The sequence below is a fragment of the Hyla sarda genome, chromosome 6 (assembly GCF_029499605.1).
Source record: "Hyla sarda isolate aHylSar1 chromosome 6, aHylSar1.hap1, whole genome shotgun sequence".
Taxonomy (NCBI): Eukaryota; Metazoa; Chordata; class Amphibia; order Anura; family Hylidae; genus Hyla; species Hyla sarda.
In genome coordinates, this window is record NC_079194.1 from 222,143,120 (window position 1) to 222,165,514 (window position 22,395).

General features: G+C 45.3%; 1 protein-coding gene across 2 annotated transcripts in view; it reads right to left on the reverse strand.

The window, feature by feature from the left end:
• Window positions 1–17,494, reverse strand: part of SYT9 (synaptotagmin 9) — a 289,127-nt gene extending 271,633 nt beyond the window's left edge. Inside the window, exon 1 of one of the 2 annotated variants that reach the window (XR_008845234.1) lies at window positions 16,448–17,494. Coding sequence is in view for 1 of the 2 variants with exons in the window: in XM_056526597.1 (XP_056382572.1) it covers window positions 16,448–16,595 (148 nt within the window). In the remaining variant the exon portion in view is untranslated. The remainder of the gene's footprint in view (window positions 1–16,447) is intronic. The other variant, XM_056526597.1, reaches the window with a different exon arrangement.
• Window positions 17,495–22,395: the final 4,901 nt, after the last annotated feature.

Sequence of the window (22,395 nt, forward strand, 5' to 3'; positions counted from 1 at the left end):
GGCGGAGACCTGCACAGTGAGGCCACGCCCCCTGCCTTTGAGAGGAATTCAGACTAGTGAGCTAAATTAAAAGTGTAATAAAAAATAAAGTTGCTAGACACATAAAAATGGTACATGGTCCGGATTGAGTACTGAGTGATATATTAAAAAAAAAATGTTTTTTGTTGGATCTGACGGGTACACTTTAATACACATGAGTCCTAGGCTCCCGGAATCACCCTTTGGCACTCCCTTCAGGCTGTAGGTAGTGTGATTATGTAATCATGCTACCTGCAACCATATCTTGGTGCCAGGCTGAAAAAAACCACACTGCACTACTGTAATGAATGGCAATGTTATATTCCGGGGGCACTGTGCGTGACAGGGTTATATTCAGAGAGTACAGTATGTGACAGTGTTTTCTTCTAGGGGAACAGTGCGGTAAGGTTATATTCAGAAGGTATACTGTTAGGGTAGGGTTATATAAATGATTGTCTTTTTTTATAGATGCTGAGGACCTGCTGGCAAAGCGAGGATCCAAAAAAACCTAGCGAAGAATACAAAAATGTCTAACTGGGTATGTCCCATCAGCGTTGTAGTCACGTTCTGGAATTATGATTAGTGACACCATAACTCCCGGCATACCCTTACCACTGCTTAGATCATATTGGGAGCTGTGGTAATATTTTTAGACCGTTACAGGTTTAACCATTACAGGTATATCAGGCCCTACTTACATTATGGTTTATGCCCATGCTGCAAGTATACATTAGCAAGCTATCAAAAAGACTTTCTGACGTGTGCTGCAATGGGTTCCTGATGGACCATATGTAGTCTAATAGTATTTACATTTCGTCCATTTTCAGCACGCTGAGTTCCACACAGAAACAGTATGGGGGAGATTTATCAAAACCCATCCAGAGGAAAATTTGCCGAGTTGCCCAAAAGGCCTCTGAAAAATGAAAGAAGGGATCTGATTGGTTGCTATGGGCAACTCAGAAACTTTTTCTCTGGACAGGTTTTGATAAATCTTCCCTAAAATATGTTCATCTAAGCATAGTTACTATTTTCAATGGAATTTTGTGAATATTTTCTTTCCTCTTAGATTTGTATTCTGGATATATTTCTGATCTATGGCCTGGTTGTGGTGGCTAAAAGTGGCCAGAATTTCAAAAACAACTGAGTAAGCTGTTTTACACAGATTATGTAACTTCATTACACATTAATGGGAGTTTCTGAAAACGGGTACTTCAGTGGAAAAAATGTTTTTTAAACCATCTGGCGCCAGAAATGTTAAACAGATTTGTAAATTACTTATTTTTCAAAAATCTTACTCCTTCCAGTACTTATCAGATGCTGTATGCTCCAGAAGAATTTCTTTTCTTTTTGAATGTCCTTTCTGTCTGACCACAGTGCTCTCTGCTGACACCTCTGTCCATGTCAGGAACTGTCCAGAGCAGGAGCAAATCCCCATAGCAAACCTCCCCTGCTCTGGACAGTTCCTAACATGGACAGAGGTGTCAGCAGAGAGCACTGTGGTATGACAGAAAATAAATTCAAAAAGAAAATAAATTCCTCTGGAGCATATAGCAGCTGATAAGTACTGGAAGGATTAAGATTTTTTTTAATAGAAATAATTTACAAATCTGTTTAACTTTCTGGCACCAGTTGATTTTTTTTTCACCGAAGCACCCCTTTAAACAACATAGCACAGGGAGTTTTATTTAGCAGACATTTAGGGGATACCCGTCCCCTTTATTGTAGATCTAAGGTGTTATGGGGTCATGGTCCTCCCACTCAGGCCCTGTACTAAGTATCACACAAAATATTGATTTTGTATGGAGTGTTCTGTAAAATCCTTCCTATGTTTCATCCACTATTCCAGGCTGGCTAATATTCCCCAGCTAACGTATATACCCAGGTATGGAGACAGGGCAGCGTAATGATTCATTGGGTCAGTCTGAGCGATTGTAAGTCTCTGTGTTCTATCTGTAACACTGAGGTTGTACAAAATGTCATTCATTTCACAGTAGAGGTAAGAGAAATGATGGAGAATCGTGTTCAGGGTTAACAGTGAAAGGGGAAGAGGATGTTTGACTTGACAGGTTTCTAATAATGAAGTGTAGAATGTGCACTGTGCATATTTCTGGAGCCATTTTTAGCTCCACATCTTACCTGATTAGACATTGTCTGCAGATCGCACCAAGAATTGTCACCCCTAGCAATCTGCTGGATCATCTTTTTATGGGCCTGCTTATATAAAGCTAATCTGGTTATGTGTTTTACCCCTGAAATCCTGCATATTTCAGTAAAGCAAAGTAGAGTTGGATACAAAGTGTCATAAATCCGGGACTGATTGGGGAGTGACTATTGGTCCTTCATCCTATTCCCATGATGCAAGTTGTAGTTACACAACAGCTGGAGAGCCACAGGTTGGAAAACACTGCTTTAGGTCACATTTTGTGACTTCTCACCTGTCGTTATCCAATGTAAGTTCCTTATAGGGTGGACAGGGATATAACAATCTGTATCAAGTCGGATCATGTGATTTTTTACAGTATGAAGACTGAATCAGCTCCACTCTTGTCCATTGATCTATGTCTGGTACTGCAGGTATTTGAGTGAATAGGATCGAACGGCACTAACAGACACATCCCATGGATACCAGGGAGACTGCAGGGGGAAAAAAACGGGGGATAAGATGTCTGATCCCCAGCGATCTCGGCTGCGGCACACCAGACATCCGGATCACTGGCAATGCAGAGGCTCGTGACGTTACGACCACGTCCCACTAGTGATGTCATAGCCATGGATAGGGGATGTCATGGATAGGGGATAAGATGTCTAGGGGCGGAGTACCCCTTTAAGCTTTTTCACCACATTTCTCAACTCTTTGCATGTCTGTGCTTTATGTGATATTAACTATGCCCCTCCCCCTGCATGAAATTGTCAAAAAGAGGTGGAGCATGGATGACATTAAAATGATTACCCACGGCCCCGGAAACATTTCTGCGGACACCCCCGCATGGATAAAAGTAGTGGTGTTTCAGTGGCAGACCATTTGTGGGCAACCCCTATAAAAAGGACGTATCTGCATTCCTGACATATGTGCGTTCCCCATACCATAACGCTGCTGAAGCAGCTTTATCATTACATTCAAAGCAATTTCTAATAGACACCTGCATAGCTAGTAGTTATTCTATATAGTTTTATTATTGGACATGTTCCCTACAGTGATGGAAGTGTAACGTTAATACCACAGAAGGCTACAGGAAATGCTATATCCCATCGGGAGCAAGACTGATCATGTAAGGTACAATTGTTCCCTGAGGATCATCTGCTAATGCTAGGGGACCAGCTGTCTAACTGGAAATAAAGCTTTGAAAGCCAAAATCAATGGTCTTCCATTGATTTCAGTGGATTTCTGCTAGTCTGTAGAGGAGAGAATTGGGCTTGACATGGCCCTCATATCTGGGTTGTAAAGAAAATCCCAATCTGGGCATCATTTCTATTACCTTATAATGCACTAACAGGGCATTTTACAGTGGTTACTAATACAAGACACATACATGGAACTGGATTTTTAACCTTCCTACAATTCAGCAATGTGGCCCCTTAAATCTCAAGACCCCAGCAGTCATGCCTTTACTGATCATAAAGTTATGGCATGCCCTACCTATATGGCATCACTTTATGGGATATGAATGCCCCTTTCATTATTTAGAAACTTCCAATGTGGGTAACCAGAATAATTTAGTGTTTCGTTTAATGGAAATTCCAATTGTATTGGAAATTATATGGATCACAGCATTTGTCACACTTTACGTTAGGTTCCCCCATTGAAAAACTGAAAACAGGTTGACCAGTTGATGGAACCCACCAATAACTTGCCTTAATTTATAGAGAAACCTGTTGGTAAGTGTTCAATTTCCCTAATGTACCTGTTACGCCGAGCGCTCCGGGTCCCCGCTCCTCCCCGGAGCGCTCGCTACACTTCCCTCACTGCAGCGCCCCGGTCGGTTCCACGGACCCGGGGCGCTGCGTTACCACCTCCGGCCGGGATGCGATTCGCGATGCGGGTAGCGCCCGCTCGCGATGCGCACCCCGGCTCCCGTACCTTACTCGCTCCCCGTCAGTTCTGTCCCGGCGCGCGCGGCCCCGCTCCCTAGGGCGCGCGCGCGCCGGGTCTTTGCGATTTAAAGGGCCACTGCACCGCTGATTGGTGCAGTGGTTCCAATTAGTGTTTACACCTGTGCACTTCCCTATATCACCTCACTTCCCCTTCACTCCCTCGCCGGATCTTGTTGCCCTAGTGCCAGTGAAAGCGTTCCTTGTGTGTTCCTTGCCTGTGATTCCAGACCTTCTGCCGTTGCCCCTGACTACGATCCTTGCTGCCTGCCCCGACCTTCTGCTACGTCCGACCTTGCTTCTGTCTACTCCCTTGTACCGCGCCTATCTTCAGCAGCCAGAGAGGTTGAGCCGTTGCTAGGGGATACGACCTGGTCACTACCGCCGCAGCAAGACCATCCCGCCTTGCGGCGGGCTCTGGTGAAAACCAGTAGTGACTTAGAACCGATCCTCTAGCACGGTCCACGCCAATCCCTCTCTGGCACAGAGGATCCACTACCTGCCAGCCGGCATCGTGACAGTAGATCCGGCCATGGATCCCGCTGAAGTTCCTCTGCCAGTTGTCGCTGACCTCACCACGGTGGTCGCCCAGCAGTCACAACAGATTGCGCAACAAGGCCAACAGCTGTCTCAACTGACTGTTATGCTACAACAGTTACTACCACAGCTCCAGCAATCATCTCCTCCGCCAGCTCCTGTACCTCCTCCGCAGCGAGTGGCCGCTTCTGGAATACGACTATCCTTGCCGGATAAATTTGATGGGGACTCTAAGTTTTGCCGTGGCTTTCTTTCCCAATGTTCATTACACTTGGAGATGATGTCGGACCAGTTCCCCACTGAAAGGTCTAAGGTGGCTTTCGTAGTCAGCCTGCTGTCTGGAAAAGCCCTGGCTTGGGCCACACCGCTCTGGGACCGCAATGACCCCGTCACTGCCTCTGTACACTCCTTCTTCTCGGAAATTCGAAGTGTCTTTGAGGAACCTGCCCGAGCCTCTTCTGCTGAGACTGCCCTGTTGAACCTGGTCCAGGGTAATTCTTCCGTTGGCGAGTATGCCGTACAGTTCCGTACCCTTGCTTCAGAATTATCCTGGAATAATGAGGCACTCTGCGCGACCTTTAAAAAAGGCCTATCCAGCAACATTAAAGATGTTCTGGCCGCACGAGAAATCCCTGCTAACCTACATGAACTCATCCATCTTGCCACTCGCATTGACATGCGTTTTTCCGAACGGCGTCAGGAGCTCCGCCAGGATATGGACTCTGTTCGCACGAGGCGTTTCTTCTCCCCGGCTCCTCTCTCCTCTGGTCCCCTGCAATCTGTTCCTGTGCCTCCCGCCGTGGAGGCTATGCAGGTCGACCGGTCTCGCCTGACACCCCAAGAGAGGACACGACGCCGCATGGAGAATCTCTGCCTGTACTGTGCTAGTACCGAACACTTCCTGAAGGATTGTCCTATCCGTCCTCCCCGCCTGGAAAGACGTCCGCTGACTCCGCACAAAGGTGAGACAGTCCTTGATGTCTACTCTGCTTCTCCACGTCTTACTGTGCCTGTGCGGATGTCTGCCTCTACCTTCTCCTTCTCTGCTGTGGCCTTCTTGGACTCTGGATCTGCAGGAAATTTCATCTTAGCCTCTCTCGTCAACAGGTTCAACATCCCGGTGACCAGTCTCGCCAGACCCCTCTACATCAATTGTGTAAACAATGAAAGATTGGACTGTACTATACGTTTCCGCACGGAGCCCCTTCTAATGTGCATCGGATCTCATCACGAGAGGATTGAACTGTTGGTCCTCCCCAATTGCACTTCTGAAATCCTTCTTGGACTTCCCTGGCTTCAACTCCATTCCCCAATCCTGGATTGGTCCACTGGGGAGATCAAGAGTTGGGGGCCCTCTTGTTCCAAGGACTGCTTAAAACCGGTTCCCAGTAAACCTTGCCGTGTCCCTGTGCTTCCTCATGTAACCGGTCTCCCTATGGCCTATATGGACTTTGCGGACGTTTTTTGCAAAAAACAAGCTGAGACTCTACCTCCTCACAGGCCTTATGATTGTCCCATTGACCTCCTCCCGGGCACTACTCCACCCCGGGGCAGAATCTATCCTCTGTCCGTCCCAGAGACTCTTGCCATGTCTGAATACGTCCAAGAAAATTTAAAAAAGGGCTTTATCCGTAAATCCTCCTCTCCTGCCGGAGCCGGATTTTTCTTTGTGTCCAAAAAAGATGGCTCTCTACGTCCTTGCATTGACTACCGCGGTCTTAATAAAATCACGGTTAAGAACCGCTACCCCCTACCCCTCATCTCTGAACTCTTTGATCGTCTCCAAGGTGCCCATATTTTTACCAAACTGGACTTAAGAGGTGCTTATAATCTCATCCGCATCAGAGAGGGGGATGAATGGAAAACGGCATTTAACACCAGAGATGGACACTTTGAGTATCTGGTCATGCCCTTTGGTCTATGCAACGCCCCTGCCGTCTTCCAAGACTTTGTTAATGAAATTTTTCGTGATCTACTATACTCCTGTGTTGTTGTATATCTGGACGATATCCTGATTTTTTCTGCCAATCTTGAAGAACACCGCCAGCATGTCCGTATGGTTCTTCAGAGACTTCGTGATAATCAACTCTATGCCAAAATAGAGAAATGTCTGTTTGAATGCCAATCTCTTCCTTTTCTAGGATACTTGGTCTCTGGCCAGGGACTACAAATGGACCCAGATAAACTCTCTGCCGTCTTAGATTGGCCACGCCCCTCCGGACTCCGTGCCATCCAACGTTTTTTGGGGTTCGCCAATTATTACAGGCAATTTATTCCACATTTTTCTACCATTGTGGCTCCTATTGTGGCTTTAACAAAAAAAAATGCCGATCCCAAGTCTTGGCCTCCTCAAGCGGAAGACGCCTTTAAACGACTCAAGTCTGCCTTTTCTTCGGCTCCCGTGCTCTCCAGACCTGACCCATCTAAACCCTTCCTATTGGAGGTTGATGCCTCCTCAGTGGGAGCTGGAGCTGTCCTTCTACAAAAAAACTCTTCCGGGCATGCTGTTACTTGTGGTTTTTTTTCCAGGACCTTCTCTCCGGCGGAGAGGAACTACTCCATCGGGGATCGAGAGCTTCTAGCCATTAAATTAGCACTTGAGGAATGGAGGCATCTGCTGGAGGGATCAAGATTTCCAGTTATTATTTACACCGATCACAAGAACCTCTCCTACCTCCAGTCTGCCCAACGGCTGAATCCTCGTCAGGCCAGGTGGTCTCTGTTCTTTGCCCGATTTAATTTTGAAATTCACTTTCGGCCTGCTGATAAAAACATTAGGGCCGATGCTCTCTCTCGTTCCTCAGATGCCTCTGAAATTGAACTCTCTCCTCAACACATCATTCCTCCTGACTGCCTGATTTCCACTTCTCCAGCCTCCATCAGGCAAACTCCTCCAGGAAAGACCTTTGTTTCTCCACGCCAACGCCTTGGGATCCTCAAATGGGGTCACTCCTCCCATCTCGCAGGTCATGCGGGCATCAAGAAATCTGTGCAACTCATCTCTCGCTTCTATTGGTGGCCGACTCTAGAGACTGATGTGGTGGACTTTGTGCGAGCCTGCACTATCTGTGCCCGGGATAAGACTCCTCGCCAGAAGCCCGCTGGTTTTCTTCATCCTCTACCTGTCCCCGAACAACCTTGGTCTCTGATTGGTATGGATTTTATTACTGACTTACCCCCATCCCATGGCAACACTGTTATTTGGGTGGTCGTTGATCGATTCTCCAAAATGGCACATTTCATCCCTCTTCCTGGTCTTCCTTCAGCGCCTCAGTTGGCTAAACAATTTTTTGTACACATTTTTCGTCTTCACGGGTTGCCTACACAGATCGTCTCGGATAGAGGCGTCCAATTTGTGTCTAAATTCTGGAGGGCTCTCTGTAAACAACTCAAGATTAAATTAAATTTTTCTTCTGCATACCATCCTCAATCCAATGGACAAGTAGAGAGAATTAACCAGATCTTGGGTGACTATTTACGACATTTTGTTTCCTCCCGCCAGGATGACTGGGCAGATCTTCTACCTTGGGCCGAATTCTCGTATAATTTCAGAATCTCTGAATCTTCCTCCAAATCTCCGTTTTTCGTGGTGTACGGCCGTCACCCTCTTCCCCCCCTCCCTACCCCCTTGCCCTCTGGTCTGCCCGCTGTGGATGAAATTTCTCGTGATCTTTCCACCATATGGAAAGAGACCCAAAATTCTCTCTTACAGGCTTCTTCTCGCATGAAGAGATTCGCAGATAAGAAAAGAAGAGCTCCTCCCATTTTTTCCCCTGGAGACAAGGTATGGCTCTCCGCTAAATATGTCCGTTTCCGTGTCCCGAGCTATAAGTTGGGACCACGCTATCTTGGTCCTTTTAAAGTTTTGTGTCAAATTAATCCTGTCTCTTACAAACTTCTTCTTCCTCCTTCTCTTCGTATCCCTAATGCCTTTCACGTCTCTCTTCTTAAACCTCTCATCCTCAACCGTTTTTCTCCTAAATCTGTTCCTCCCACTCCTGTTTCCGGCTCCTCGGACATCTTCTCTGTCAAAGAGATTTTGGCCTCTAAAAAGGTCAGGGGAAGAACTTTTTTTTTAGTGGATTGGGAGGGTTGTGGTCCAGAAGAGAGGTCCTGGGAACCTGAGGACAATATCCTGGACAAAAGTCTGATCCTCAGGTTCTCAGGCCCCAAGAAGAGGGGGAGACCCAAGGGGGGGGGTACTGTTACGCCGAGCGCTCCGGGTCCCCGCTCCTCCCCGGAGCGCTCGCTACACTTCCCTCACTGCAGCGCCCCGGTCGGTTCCACGGACCCGGGGCGCTGCGTTACCACCTCCGGCCGGGATGCGATTCGCGATGCGGGTAGCGCCCGCTCGCGATGCGCACCCCGGCTCCCGTACCTTACTCGCTCCCCGTCAGTTCTGTCCCGGCGCGCGCGGCCCCGCTCCCTAGGGCGCGCGCGCGCCGGGTCTTTGCGATTTAAAGGGCCACTGCACCGCTGATTGGTGCAGTGGTTCCAATTAGTGTTTACACCTGTGCACTTCCCTATATCACCTCACTTCCCCTTCACTCCCTCGCCGGATCTTGTTGCCCTAGTGCCAGTGAAAGCGTTCCTTGTGTGTTCCTTGCCTGTGATTCCAGACCTTCTGCCGTTGCCCCTGACTACGATCCTTGCTGCCTGCCCCGACCTTCTGCTACGTCCGACCTTGCTTCTGTCTACTCCCTTGTACCGCGCCTATCTTCAGCAGCCAGAGAGGTTGAGCCGTTGCTAGGGGATACGACCTGGTCACTACCGCCGCAGCAAGACCATCCCGCCTTGCGGCGGGCTCTGGTGAAAACCAGTAGTGACTTAGAACCGATCCTCTAGCACGGTCCACGCCAATCCCTCTCTGGCACAGAGGATCCACTACCTGCCAGCCGGCATCGTGACAGTACCATTGTAGGAAAAATTAAGTTTTTGATATCAATCTATCTACCTACCAACCTACCTTTGTATCTATCTATCTATCAATCAATCATGTTGATTTGTACTTCAGTTACACATCACGTAATGATAAACTGACAACTGAATTACCCCTTTTTGGTTATTGCAGGTTTTATTGTTGCACTGTGGGGAATTTAAGATTCGACTTGAAGTACAATTATTTATAGTGTGCTCTGGGACCATTTAGTCCATTCCTATCAATGGGTTGTCTTTATAATGCAGGACAGTAGCCAAAGCCAGAGATGCTCCTTGTATCCAATCTCCACTCTGCTTTATAGATGAGGGTCCTGAATGGGGACCCCTCTATAAACTCAGAATAGGATATTTACTAACCAGACCGTGCCCCTAGATATGATATCTTATATTCCTAAAATTGAGATTCAAATAAGTATTGAGTATTGAAACAGAGATGTAGTTGTATAAGACTGTTCTCTTGGGTAGAGTAAAACAGATTCGCTGTCAATAATCTTACTGGAAATGAATGCACTTAGGCTTTTTTAGGGGATATTGCACCAGTATTTTACATCTGACAAGCCCCCTAATGTTCCATGTTAGTGGTGCAACTGAACTGAACTTAAAGGGTTTATTTTGCTATCAGAAAATTGTATTTGCATAAGATCACCCCCAAAATATGTAACTTACTAGTATAGTGCTATCACAAATTGCACTGGTTTTAGAATGGTTTTGTGTGATTTACAGGAGGTTGTGTAGTCCTTTCATTGTCAGCTCCTCCCTTTCTCCCAAGACATGTATCATTCTCTGCTGTCTAAGGAGGTTTGTCTAGATCTTGTCTGGGAGCTCTAGCCCTACCCCCTGGTTAATGCCACTACTTTTGATCAGCCCCCACAACCTGCATCACCATTTGCATCACAACCTGCATCACCATGCAATCATAAACACATTCAAGTCTTCATTATGACATTTAGGGAGAATGAGGCATGTTTACAGCATGCTGCCTTAGGCTGAACAATGACACAGGCAGAGGAGCAGACTGGGAATGTGTGCAGCAGGTGCTGCAACCTTCCTGATTGTGTACTGATATATTCTTCAATAGGTTTGGACAGAGAATTGGCAGGAGTGTTTTGGGAAGGGAGCTAGCAGAGTGGGAGGACTGTGATAAAGAGCTGAGGGAAAGTTGAATTCTGGGAATTGTACTACTGAGAAACTGCTCAACCAGGAAATTCAGGACTAAGACCTCCAAAACAAATGTTTTTTTGGTGGCTTTAGACCTGGGGCAGACAGGTAAACAATGCGATATGTTTCTGCAGCATTTTTATATTTTATTAACTGATGTCAGAGTACCCCTTTTAAGGATTGTAAATCCCAGTGCTAAAAGGTTCAGTTAAATAAATCCTGGTGTTACCTAGAGAATATGGGTGCAGCATACCCACAAAAAGCTTTATCGTACTTTTTTTTTACGGGAAGGGAAGCTGCATGCTCTCCATCTTTCTCTGCTGCTCACAAGATGACCACCTACCCAGCTTCCTTATTGGTTAGGAAGCCGCTGCCATGTTTTAAAGTGGAACCAGGCACTAACCAAGCTGGACTGGGCAGGCCAGGTGTGAAAGAGAAGTCAGGACTCAGGAATGATTCAGATATTATGTGTATTATACATATGTGTATTATACATGTATTATTGTACTATAACATTCTTTGTGTGCATGTTGGCTCTGAGGCTGAAGACTGTCACATTGATTATCCTGTGATCATTCTGTTTGCTCAGTGTATCATAAAACAGCACTTTCTGTGTTACGCCCGCGCTGATTAGTTTGCACAGGCACACCTGATACACCCCATGCCCCCTGTGCCTATAAGGACATGCCTAATACATATGCAATAGCTTTCAGCTTCAGGACCATTGCTGCTTGTGCTAAATGCAGATCAAATGGCATTGAACAAGGACACTATTGATATCATTGATCCCAAAATTGAATGCATCCTTGCCACTGGAGTGTGTGCATAACATATATCAGCAGGATCAATAATCCATAAGATTTGAGCTGTTCCATGTTTATTTATAACAGTGCTTTAAATTGCATGTTCAGTGTTCTTATGTTCTTTATTAGTAGATTTTAGAGGTAACCCCATTTGTAATAAATATATTTTTAGCCACAAAATCTAAGCATATAAGGGGCTGCTATATAGCAACAAAGGTCTTTTGGGGTAATGAGTCTCTTTGTGGAGGCACCAAGCTGGCATAAGACGTCTTACAGGACAGGAAATGCTTCATGGGTAAAGTTTGAAGAGTTGCTCTCCTCCAGAAGGCTAAGAGCTTGTTCGTTTGTGCCACATATTGAGATGGCTTCCTGAAAGTCAATACTCAACTCCTAAAAAAAAACTTTAATACATGGCTAGTGAAAATCAGCTTCACCAGGATTTCCTCCATAAGGAAGACTCACCTATTTGTAGAAGTTGTTTTACGGTCTTTGCCCCATGAAAGTACAGAGCAAGGATCTGCCTGGCAGAGATGCCTATGATGTGGGTCTAAGGGTGTTGGGGAGACCTACAAACTGGCATCGGCAGACATATAGGCCATACAATGTTCAAGAGGCCTTCCCCCTCATTCCATACTTTTATTGTGACATATACAGCAGCCACGATCCACAGGCTACTCCTGAGATGAGGGATTCTGACTATTCCCTGAGGCTGAGGCTCGTTGTTGTTATGCCGCCCGCACTTTAGGCTCCGGCCCCATACCATAGCAGATGTCACTTTCCTCTATCCACACACAGCAGCCACCATAACAAGGAGTCAGTCCACAACACAGAAAGTGCAACTCTTGCCCTTAAAGTTTCTCTGTGTTGGTTCTATTCCTGGTTTTGGCTTAAAATACTGACTGAAATATTATGGAGGAGATTTATCAAAACCTGTGCAGAGGAAAAGTTGACCAGTTACCCATAGCAACCAATCAGATTGCTTCTTTCATTTTTAGAGGCCCTTTTTAAAATGAAAGAATTGATCTGATTGGTTGCTATGGGCAACTGGTAAACTTCTCCTCTCCACAGGTTTTGAAAAATTTCTCCTATTTGTGAATAAAGCCTAATAATCCACCGCATTTTTGGTTTAAAGGTAACTTCCCATATCAGATGTTTTTAGTTGAAGCGAATGAGAAATGACATACTGTAAATTTCAAGCCAGTGAGAATAATTCAACCCCCCCCCCCAAGATGGCGTCTTGTGTGTATTATACCACTCTAATGCCTCAGTAGAAATGGAAACCTCCTAGTAGTTTTATGTTTCAGTGGTTTCCATACAAGATCAACATTAACAGAGGGCAAAAGGGGCAGTTTCCCATACAGCCCCCATTAGCCCAGTGCCTGCCCAGTCACTACCAGAGAGTCCAGACAGCAGAATGTGGGATCCCCAGCCACCATTCACACCCCAGGCTCATTTCTACAACAGGTGATTAACTGCACAGTTCTGTATGTAAATGCTTTAGGACAGTGACAGAAATGGTGGTTGGGATTGCTATATTTTTCCATGGTACCTGTCATATGCAGCAACCAGGTTTCAGGAGGTGCATATCTTATCCAGGAAAAGCTAGGCGAGATATTGGACAATTCAGTGAAGAGTCAAATCTCTAGCAGACTATAGCTGCTGTGGACATTGGCAAATCCTGTTATCGGTACTTAATTTTTATGAGCTGAAAGACAGGTTTTCACAATAGCCCAGATCAGCACAGGTGATGAAGACAGCTTGTTACTTGACTCAAAAGAAAGTGACAGACAGTCTGCACTTTTTTTGTGGTAGGATGCACTATGTGATTCTATCCTTTTGGGGGGGGGGGGGGGGGGGGGGTCGGGGTCCAAAAATAAAAGTGGCTGCCCGGGGTCCAGTAATAATTGAAAGGGTTGTTCGTAGAGCAGAAAAGGTCCATCCTCTTCTGTTCTCTAGCACTTAACTTCCGCTCCCTAGATGGATACTGTTCTAAAACAGGAGGCGGGCGGTTCTTGTCCTATACACCATGTCCATTAGATGCATGATTTTACTGAGGCTGCAGACACATCATGCAACTATTGGACATTGCTTGTGGGCATGGTTTCGCCTGCATGCAATGATCGGGACAGCACTGCCCACTCCCGAGTATACTTTCGAGGAAACCAGGGAGCCAAAGTCGAGTATTAGGGGGAAAAAACAGGTAGGGCCACCTCTCTGCTGAAAATGAGCAGTGATATCTGCCTACAATAAATGGATATGTAGGTCATGGTAAAAAAAAAATATTTTTTATTGTGGAATAATGTGCTGTAGATGTGCAAAATAATAAGTGGCAGAAATGCGAGGCTGACTTTTAGATTTCTGCCACAGATTTGCAATCTGATATCCTGTGGGTCAGTTGTGGATTAACCCCTAATCCGTGTGTGGTAATCCATGGTGGTTTCTGTGCAGAATCCACATAGAATCGCTTTCAACAATTGACCAGATTGCAACACAGTGAATTCTTAATTTGAATATACCCTTATGGTACTTTTTAAAATAATGAACTTGATAATGAAAATTTCTGCAACTATTTTGTAAGAATCCACAGGGAAATCATCATCGAAAATCCACACCAAATGCACTGGCTGCAGTGACCATATGTAACAACACGTCATTGTGTACAGAAACTGGTGGGGACCAGAGAAGGCAATTATATTGCTTTATCTTTTTAAACTTTGTGTTTTGTCATGGATTTTTCCTACATTGCTGGCCAACTTCTGCACAGAAAAGTCTTGCATTTATTAAATTCTGCAGCATTCTGAAAACCTGCAGCATTTCTGCTACATGTGAACATAGCTTTATGATGTGTATGACTGACCATTACACCAGATAAGCGCAAAAGCCCAAATATTTCAACTTTTTTTTTCTTCCCTAATTACAAGCCATCTGGCAGTGTATATGGTTAATATATTTAAAGGTGTTCTCTGGTCTTAAAACACTTTTCAAGACCCTTTAAGGGCATTGTGTGTAAAAACAGAGGGTTCCCTTTATTGGGGCCTCCATCAATTTGACGCAGTGAAGATCCAATATGAAAAGCAGTTCTTGTTGTCCTGGATTTATCACTTCCATGCAGCTCATTAATACAAATAGGAGCTACGTGATGCACCATGTCCCCTGTGGTAGCGCTATAGAGAAATTCCACATTTGTTCCAGTTTCCCTACAGATCACAGACGATTGTTGTGGGTCCAAGATGCTACAAACAAGTGATCATCTTATTCTAACAAAAATATATAATAAATTATAATATTTAAACCTCTTTACTACAAAACTACTAGTGTTATAGCACGGATACAGAAGGCAATTGTATATGGATTAAATAGTCATTATACATGCTTCTGGAGTGCTCTCTATGAACATTCCTTGACACTGTGCCTACAAACTTGCAGCAACTGTTCCAAACCAGCAATGACTGTGCCACGTTTAATGTGGGCAGAGCAGCTTCATTGACAAAGTGGTCCATTCCTTTGTAGAATTTTAACTCCGGATTGCCCATAGCTATTATCAAACTGCAACTCCCAGCATGCCCCCAGCTGTTGCAAAAATATACCTTCCAGCATACGCTTATACCTCAGTTGTTGCAAAACTATAAGTATACATTGACACACCAGCTGCTGCAAAACTACAACTCCCAGTATGATCCAGGTGTTAAAAAACTACAACTCCCAGTGAAAAAGTCCACCCTACCTTGAGATCCCAATTGTTGCAAAACTATAACTCCCAGCATGCCTTGACACCCCAGCTGATGCAAAACTAGAAGAGCTTGCCTCAAGCTACTGCAAAATTACAACTCTCAGTATGATGTGACACACCAGTTGTCACAAAATACTCCCAGCATGACCCCAGCAGTTGAAAAACTACAACTCCCAGCACCAGCATGGCCCCAACTGTAAAAAAAAAAAACTGCAACTCCCAGTATGACATAAACCCAGCTGTTTCAAAACTATAACTCTCAGCATACCTTGACATCCCAGCCTTTAGCTGTGGTGTAATGCTGGGAGTTGTAGTTTTGCAACAGCTGGGGAGCCACAGGTTGGAAACCTTCAGTTTACAGCAATATATCCTACTCCATCTGATAAGCCACTAGCTGAAAGATTGCTATTCATCCTATGGTAACTATTTGAATGTAAGTAAATTGTGTCCCTACATTACAATAATGATGATATTGCTTTCTATGCTTATTTGGACTTCATACTCTGCACAGATCAGTCCATGAGATTTACACAAAGGATTTTTTTTTTCTCATTCCCAATATGCCTGGATTACTCCAAAACACAAAACAATTAGTTAATGCACATAACATGATGTGAGATCCTGGAAGCTACAATGTACACTGAATGTACAAACAAACAACACACACATAAACAACAAACAACACACACACACACACACAAACAACAAACAACACATACACACACACACAAACAAAACAAACACACACAAACAACAAACACAAACAACACACACACACACACACACACACACACAAACAACACACACACACATACACACAAGGTAATGTACTATCCTGAGAACCATGACCTGGAGACATATACTTCAGAATGTTCATATAAAGAGCATTATCAATGAAAACGCCTCTCAAATATTCCAGTGAAAATCATACTGGAACTTGTAGTTCATCAACTTCTCAGTCTGGGTTACAAAGATACTTCTAGTGCAATGGACGTGGACTTGACTTCATACAGCGTTACTCAACCAGAATGCCTCCAGCTGTTGCAAAACTACAACTCCCAACATGCCCGGACAGCCAAAGGCTGTCCGGGCATGCTGGGAGTCGTAGCTTTGCAACAGCTGGAGGCACCCTGGTTGGGAAACACTGACTTAATAGATCAAGCTTGAAGTTTACCTGAGTCATTCAGACGAGGTCTGGCTCTGTCTATCCGGTAGTAGATGAAGTCCAGGCAGTTCTCGTTCTCCACAATGCCACTACTGCACAGGTCCGCCACCAGGGTGAGTGCCTTCATGCAGATGTCCTGCTCCCTGTCTCCAGGCATTTCCTACCACCATCCTTGTAAACCCAGGAGCTTGATGCTCTGTTTGACCTCTCCCTACCCCTCTCCACCCAGGTTGGCAGAGAGGGCAAATTGCCTTTGGCTTACAGCCTGGCTGTTCTTGTGTCTCCTGAGATGAGTGCTCACAACCCAAGTGGTTTCCTTTGAGATCACACCCAGCTGAAGTTCTCCTAGATAACTACACAAAAAAATCCCACCCAGAACAAGTACTTTTCCAAAGCCCACAGCAGCCTTCATGCAAGACTTCACTCATCTGAACTCCCCATGTTCCTTAGAACTGACACTCAACTCTTGCACTTGACTCCCTTGAGCTCACAGCCCATTGAACTGGAAGCACTCAGCTGCTCTCTTTACACCTATCACCCTGAGCTCCTAAGGAACTCATCTCTTCTCAGATCACATCCAGATGGTCTTCTCCCTCTCCTGTAGAGATGGACCCAACACAGCTCCTGATGTGCAAGCCTTCCCTTAGACAAACCAGTTCACCTTTCCCACTTTGCAGAAGGGACCAGCTCCTCCTCTCATGCTGCTAAGATGAAGAAGAAAGTGTCTGCTGCCTTCTCTGCTCATCTCCCCCCTCCCATCCTAGCAGATTTACCGAAAATCCTTTAAAGTGTATTTTCTACAGCAAACAACCAAACACTGGAGTAAAGAGGCAGATGCAATCTTAGTAGCCAACTGCAATGCAAGTCCCCTTAGACTTCTGAGAGGTTCCTCCTATTAGCTCCAAGTTTTACAGTGAAGGTAAAAGAGGTTTGCAGATGAGTGTGGATGCAAGTAAGAGCCCCCAGCACTGCCATTCTCTGGCTCCCTGTGTTCTGTGTGGTAGGAGCTAGTTCGCAGGATGTGTTGCTGAGAGCTGACAAAGACTGATGTGAAGAGGAGGAGGAGGGGTGTGGGACTCAGCTGAGCACTAGGAGCTGCCTTGCTTCTACAGCACTTCCTACTACCACTATCTTCTTTGGGCACTTCAGTAACCAGCAATTCACTGGATTTTTTTTTTCATACCACATTCATAATAACTGATTTATTTTTAATTTTTTTTGCAAATTTCAAAATGATCTCAAAACACATGTCTATGTAGAAAACCAGAGGCTGGTAGCAGGAGGTTCTCTAGATATTTAGAGGTACACATTCCAGCAGACCAATGGCCCCTTCAGTAACCAGCAATCCGCTGGATTTTTTCATACCACATTCATAATAAAACTGGATTGTTTTGTTTTTTGTTTTGCAAATTCCAAAATGATCTTACTACACATGTCTATGTAGAAAACCAGAGGCTGGGGGCAAGATGTTCTCTAGATGTTTGGAGGTACACATTCCAGTAGACCAGTGGCCCCTTCAGTAACCAGCAATCCACTGGATTTTTTTCATTCCACATTCATAATAACTAGATTTTTTTTTTATTTTTATTTTTTTTGCAAATTCCAAAATTATCTTACTATGTGTGTCTATGTAGAAAACCAGAGGCTGGTGGCAGGAGGTTCTCTAACTGTTTGGAGGTACACATTCCAGTAGACTAGTGGCCCCTTCAGTAACCAGCAATCTGCTGGGATTTTTTTCATACCACATTCACAATAACTGGATTTATTTTATTTTATTTTTTTGAAAATTCCAAAATGATCTTACTACACCTGTCTATGCAGAAAACCAGAGGCTGGTGATAGGAAGTTCTCTAGATGTTTGGAGGTACACATTCCAGTAGACCAGTGGCCCTTACAGTAACCAGCAATCCACTTGACTTTTTTCATAGCACATTCATAATACAGTAGCTGGATTTTTTTTTTTTTTTTTTTTTTTGGGGGGGGGGAATTCCAAAATTATCTTAAAACACATGTCTATATAGAAAACCAGAGGCTGGTGGCATGAGGTTCTCTGGATGTTTCGAGCTACACATTCCACAAAAATCTTTGTCTCAAGATACTAAGGCCACAGGGTTATTGATGACAGGAGGATCTCTAGATGTTTGGAGCCAGCAATGCACTGGATTTTTTATACCACATTCATAAATTCCAAAATGATCTTACTACACATGTCTATGTAGAAAACCAGAGGCAGGTGACATGAGGTTCTCTAGAGCAGTGTTTCCCAACCAGGGTGCGTCCAGCTGTTGCAAAAGGAGTTGTAATTTTGCAACAGCTGGAGGCACCCTGGCTGGGAAACACTGCTCTAGATGTTTGGAGCTACAGATTCCAAACAAATGTGTGTCTCAAGATACTAAGGCTATTGGTGACATAAGGTTCTCTAGATATTTGGAGCTACACCTTCCAGTAGACCAGTGGCCCCTTCAGTAAGCAGCAATGCACTGGATTTTTCACACCACATTCATAATAACAGAATTTTTGGGGGTGAATTCCAAAACGATCTTACCACACATGTCTATGTAGAAAACCAGAGGCCGGAGACAGGAGGTTCTCTAGATGTTTGAAGCCACACATTCCAGTAGATAGGTCCCAATATTTGGCTGCCTAACTACAACTAACCAAAACTACAACTCATCATGCTTTTACAGCATGATGGGAGTTGCAGTTTCGCAACAGCTGGATGGACACAAGCTGAAGACCTCTGCAGTAGAGCCCGCCATTCACAAAGCTCATTCAGCCTCCATAGACATAGTGCTGGACAGGAGCTGTCCAAGTGCTGAACTCAACTGCTGGCTAAGATCTACTTGAATGGCGTCTGTTGTATCTTGTAAGAAACTTCTAGGCAAAATTATTTATGGGGTACTCCGGTGGAAAATACATGTTTTCAAATCAACTGATGCCAGAAAATTTCTATTTACAAATCTTAACCTTTCCAGTACTTAACTGCTGTATGCTTCAGTGGAAGTTGCATAGTTCTTTCCAGTCTGACCACAGTGCTCTTTTCTGACCATTTTTCCTTTTGTCCATGTTAGGAACTGTCCAAAGTAAAAACAGAGGTGGCAGCAGAGAGCACTGTGGTCAAAGAACTACACAACTTCCTCTGGAGCATAAGGCAGCTGATAAGCATTGAATGGGTTATGATTTTTAAGTAGAAATAATTTACAAATCTGTTTAACTTTCTGGCACCAGTTGATTTAAAAAAATAAATAAAATAAAATTCCCCCCATTGGAGTACCACTTTAAGGGAAGATCAAAAAACCCCTGACCTTCTAATCACTACAGTTTCTCAAACATCAGTGTTTCCCAACCAGGGTGCCTCCAGCTGTTTCAAAACTACAACTTCCAACATGCCCAGACAGCCATAATCTGTCCGGGAATGCTGGGAGTTTTATTTTTGCGACAGCTGGAAGCACCCTGATTCGGAAAAACTGTCATAGGTATACAGTTCTGAGAAATTACAACAAATCTCCATCAAATGTGAAACTACCATACCCAGCATTGTTACGCCGAGCGCTCCAGGTCCCTGCTCCTCCCCAGAGCGCTCGCGGCGTTCCTTTCTCTGCAGCGCCCCGGTCAGACCCGCTGACCGGGAGCGCTGCACTGACATTGCCGGCGGGGATGCGATTCGCATAGCGAGGCGCGCCCGCTCGTGAATCGCATCCCAAGTCACTCACCTGTTCCGGTCCCCGACTGTCACGTCTTGGCGCGCGCGGCTCCGCTCCTTAGGGCGCGCGCGTGCCAGCTCTCTGAGATTTAAAGGGCCAGTGCACCAGTGATTGGTGCCTGGCCCAATCAGCCTAATTAGCTTCCACCTGCTCCCTGTCCATATTACCTCACTTCCCCTGCACTTCCTTGCCGGATCTTGTTGCCTTGTGCCAGTGAAAGCGTTTAGTGTTGTCCAAAGCCTGTGTTCCAGATCTCCTGCTATCCTCATTGACTACAAACCTTGCCGCCTGCCCCGATCTTCTGCTACGTCTGACCTTGCCTCTGCCTAGTCCTTCTGTCCCACGCCTTTTCAGCAGTCAGCGAGGTTGAGCCGTTGCCGGTGGATACGATCTGGTTGCTACCGCCGCAGCAAGACCATCCCGCTTCACGGCGGGCTCTGGTGAAAAGCAGTAGCAACCCTAGAACCGGTCCACCGACACGGTCCACGCCAATCCCTCGCTGACACAGAGGATCCACATCCAGCTAGCCGAATCCTAACAAGCATGTCCTTAGTTGCAGTTTTAAGACAGCTCGATAGGCAAGTGAAGCAGTTGCCCATAGCAACCAGTCATTTTCCAGCTTTAATTTTTCTGAGGCCTTTAAAAAAAAAAAAAAAAAAAGAGGAGCAATCAAATTGGTTGCTATGGTAAATGCTCCTCTGTTCCGCTGCACAAGTTTTGATAAATATTCCACACTGTCTTTTTTTTGACCCGTCAATGTCCCTGGTGTTGGCACTGCAGGAAAATGAAACCATGGCTTACCCATAGATTATTGGGATTGCAGATGCGGCACAGCACCATATTATTGCATTTGTAGGATTATGCTATTACTATCCATCACTATATTAGGATTGGCTGATGCAATCATGTGACATCATTTAGACATGGATACTATTAACTAACCAGAATTCTAATGACATGATCGGTAACACTGGAAGCAATAGATTTCAGCAAAACTGTAACCTGAACTACTGGTATCAACCATTAAAAATACATTTTTTTGGGGACACTATAAATACAGTGATATTTTTTTAGGTACAAGCATTACATTCTACTGATATTTTAGGGCACAATATGACCTATGACAGTGCATTATGGGCCTGATCCTTGAAGAACAACTGGATAACAGTGAAGACTGATGCCTGTGCAGAATGTAGGCTGACAGGTAGAAGAACAAGAGTCTTTAAAGTGTACCTGTGGTTTGCAAAAATGTTTTTTTTATAATGTACATAATAATTTATGTATATTTGTTATACACACTGGTTTTAAAAATGTGTTATTTTGAGTTAAAAAATGCTGTCCTATCTCTGCAGCTATTACCTATATGTCTCTCTGCAGAGACAAAATACAGGAAGTGTGGGCAGGACAAGCAGGGCTCTGTACACTGCGGACAAACAGGGCTCTGTACTCTGCAGACAAGCAGGGCTCTGTACTCTGAGGACAAGCAGGGCTCTGTACACTGAGGACAAGCAGGGCTCTGTACACTGAGGACAAGCAGGGCTCTGTACACTGCAGAAAAGCAGGGCTCTGTACACTGAGGACAAGCAGGGCTCTGTACACTGAGGACAAGCAGGGCTCTGTACACTGAAGGCAAGCAGGGCTCTGTACACTGGAGACAAGCAGGGCTCTGTACACTGAGGACAAGCAGGGCTCTGTGCACTGAGGACAAGCAGGGCTCTGTGCACTGAGGACAAGCAAGGCTCTGTACACTGAGGACAAGCAGGGCTCTGTACACTGAGGACAAGCAGGGCTCTGTACATTGAGGACAAGCAGGGCTCTGTACACTGAGGACAAGCAGGGCTCTGTGCACTGAGGACAAGCAGGGCTCTGTACACTGAGGACAAGCAGGGCTCTGTGCACTGAGGACAAGCAAGGCTCTGTACACTGAGGACAAGCAGGGCTCTGTACACTGAGGACAAGCAGGGCTCTGTACATTGAGGACAAGCAGGGCTCTGTACACTGAGGACAAGCAGAGCTCTGTACACTGAAGACAAGCAGGGCTCTGTACACTGAAGACAAGCAGGGCTCTGTACACTGAGGACAAGCAGGGCTCTGTACACTGAAGACAAGCAGGGCTCTGTACACTAAGGACAAGCAGGGCTCTGTACTCTGAGGACAAACAGGGCTCTGTACACTGAGGACAAGCAGGGCTCTGTACACTGAAGACAAGCAGGGCTCTCTGTACACTGAGGACAAGCAGGGCTCTCTGTACAC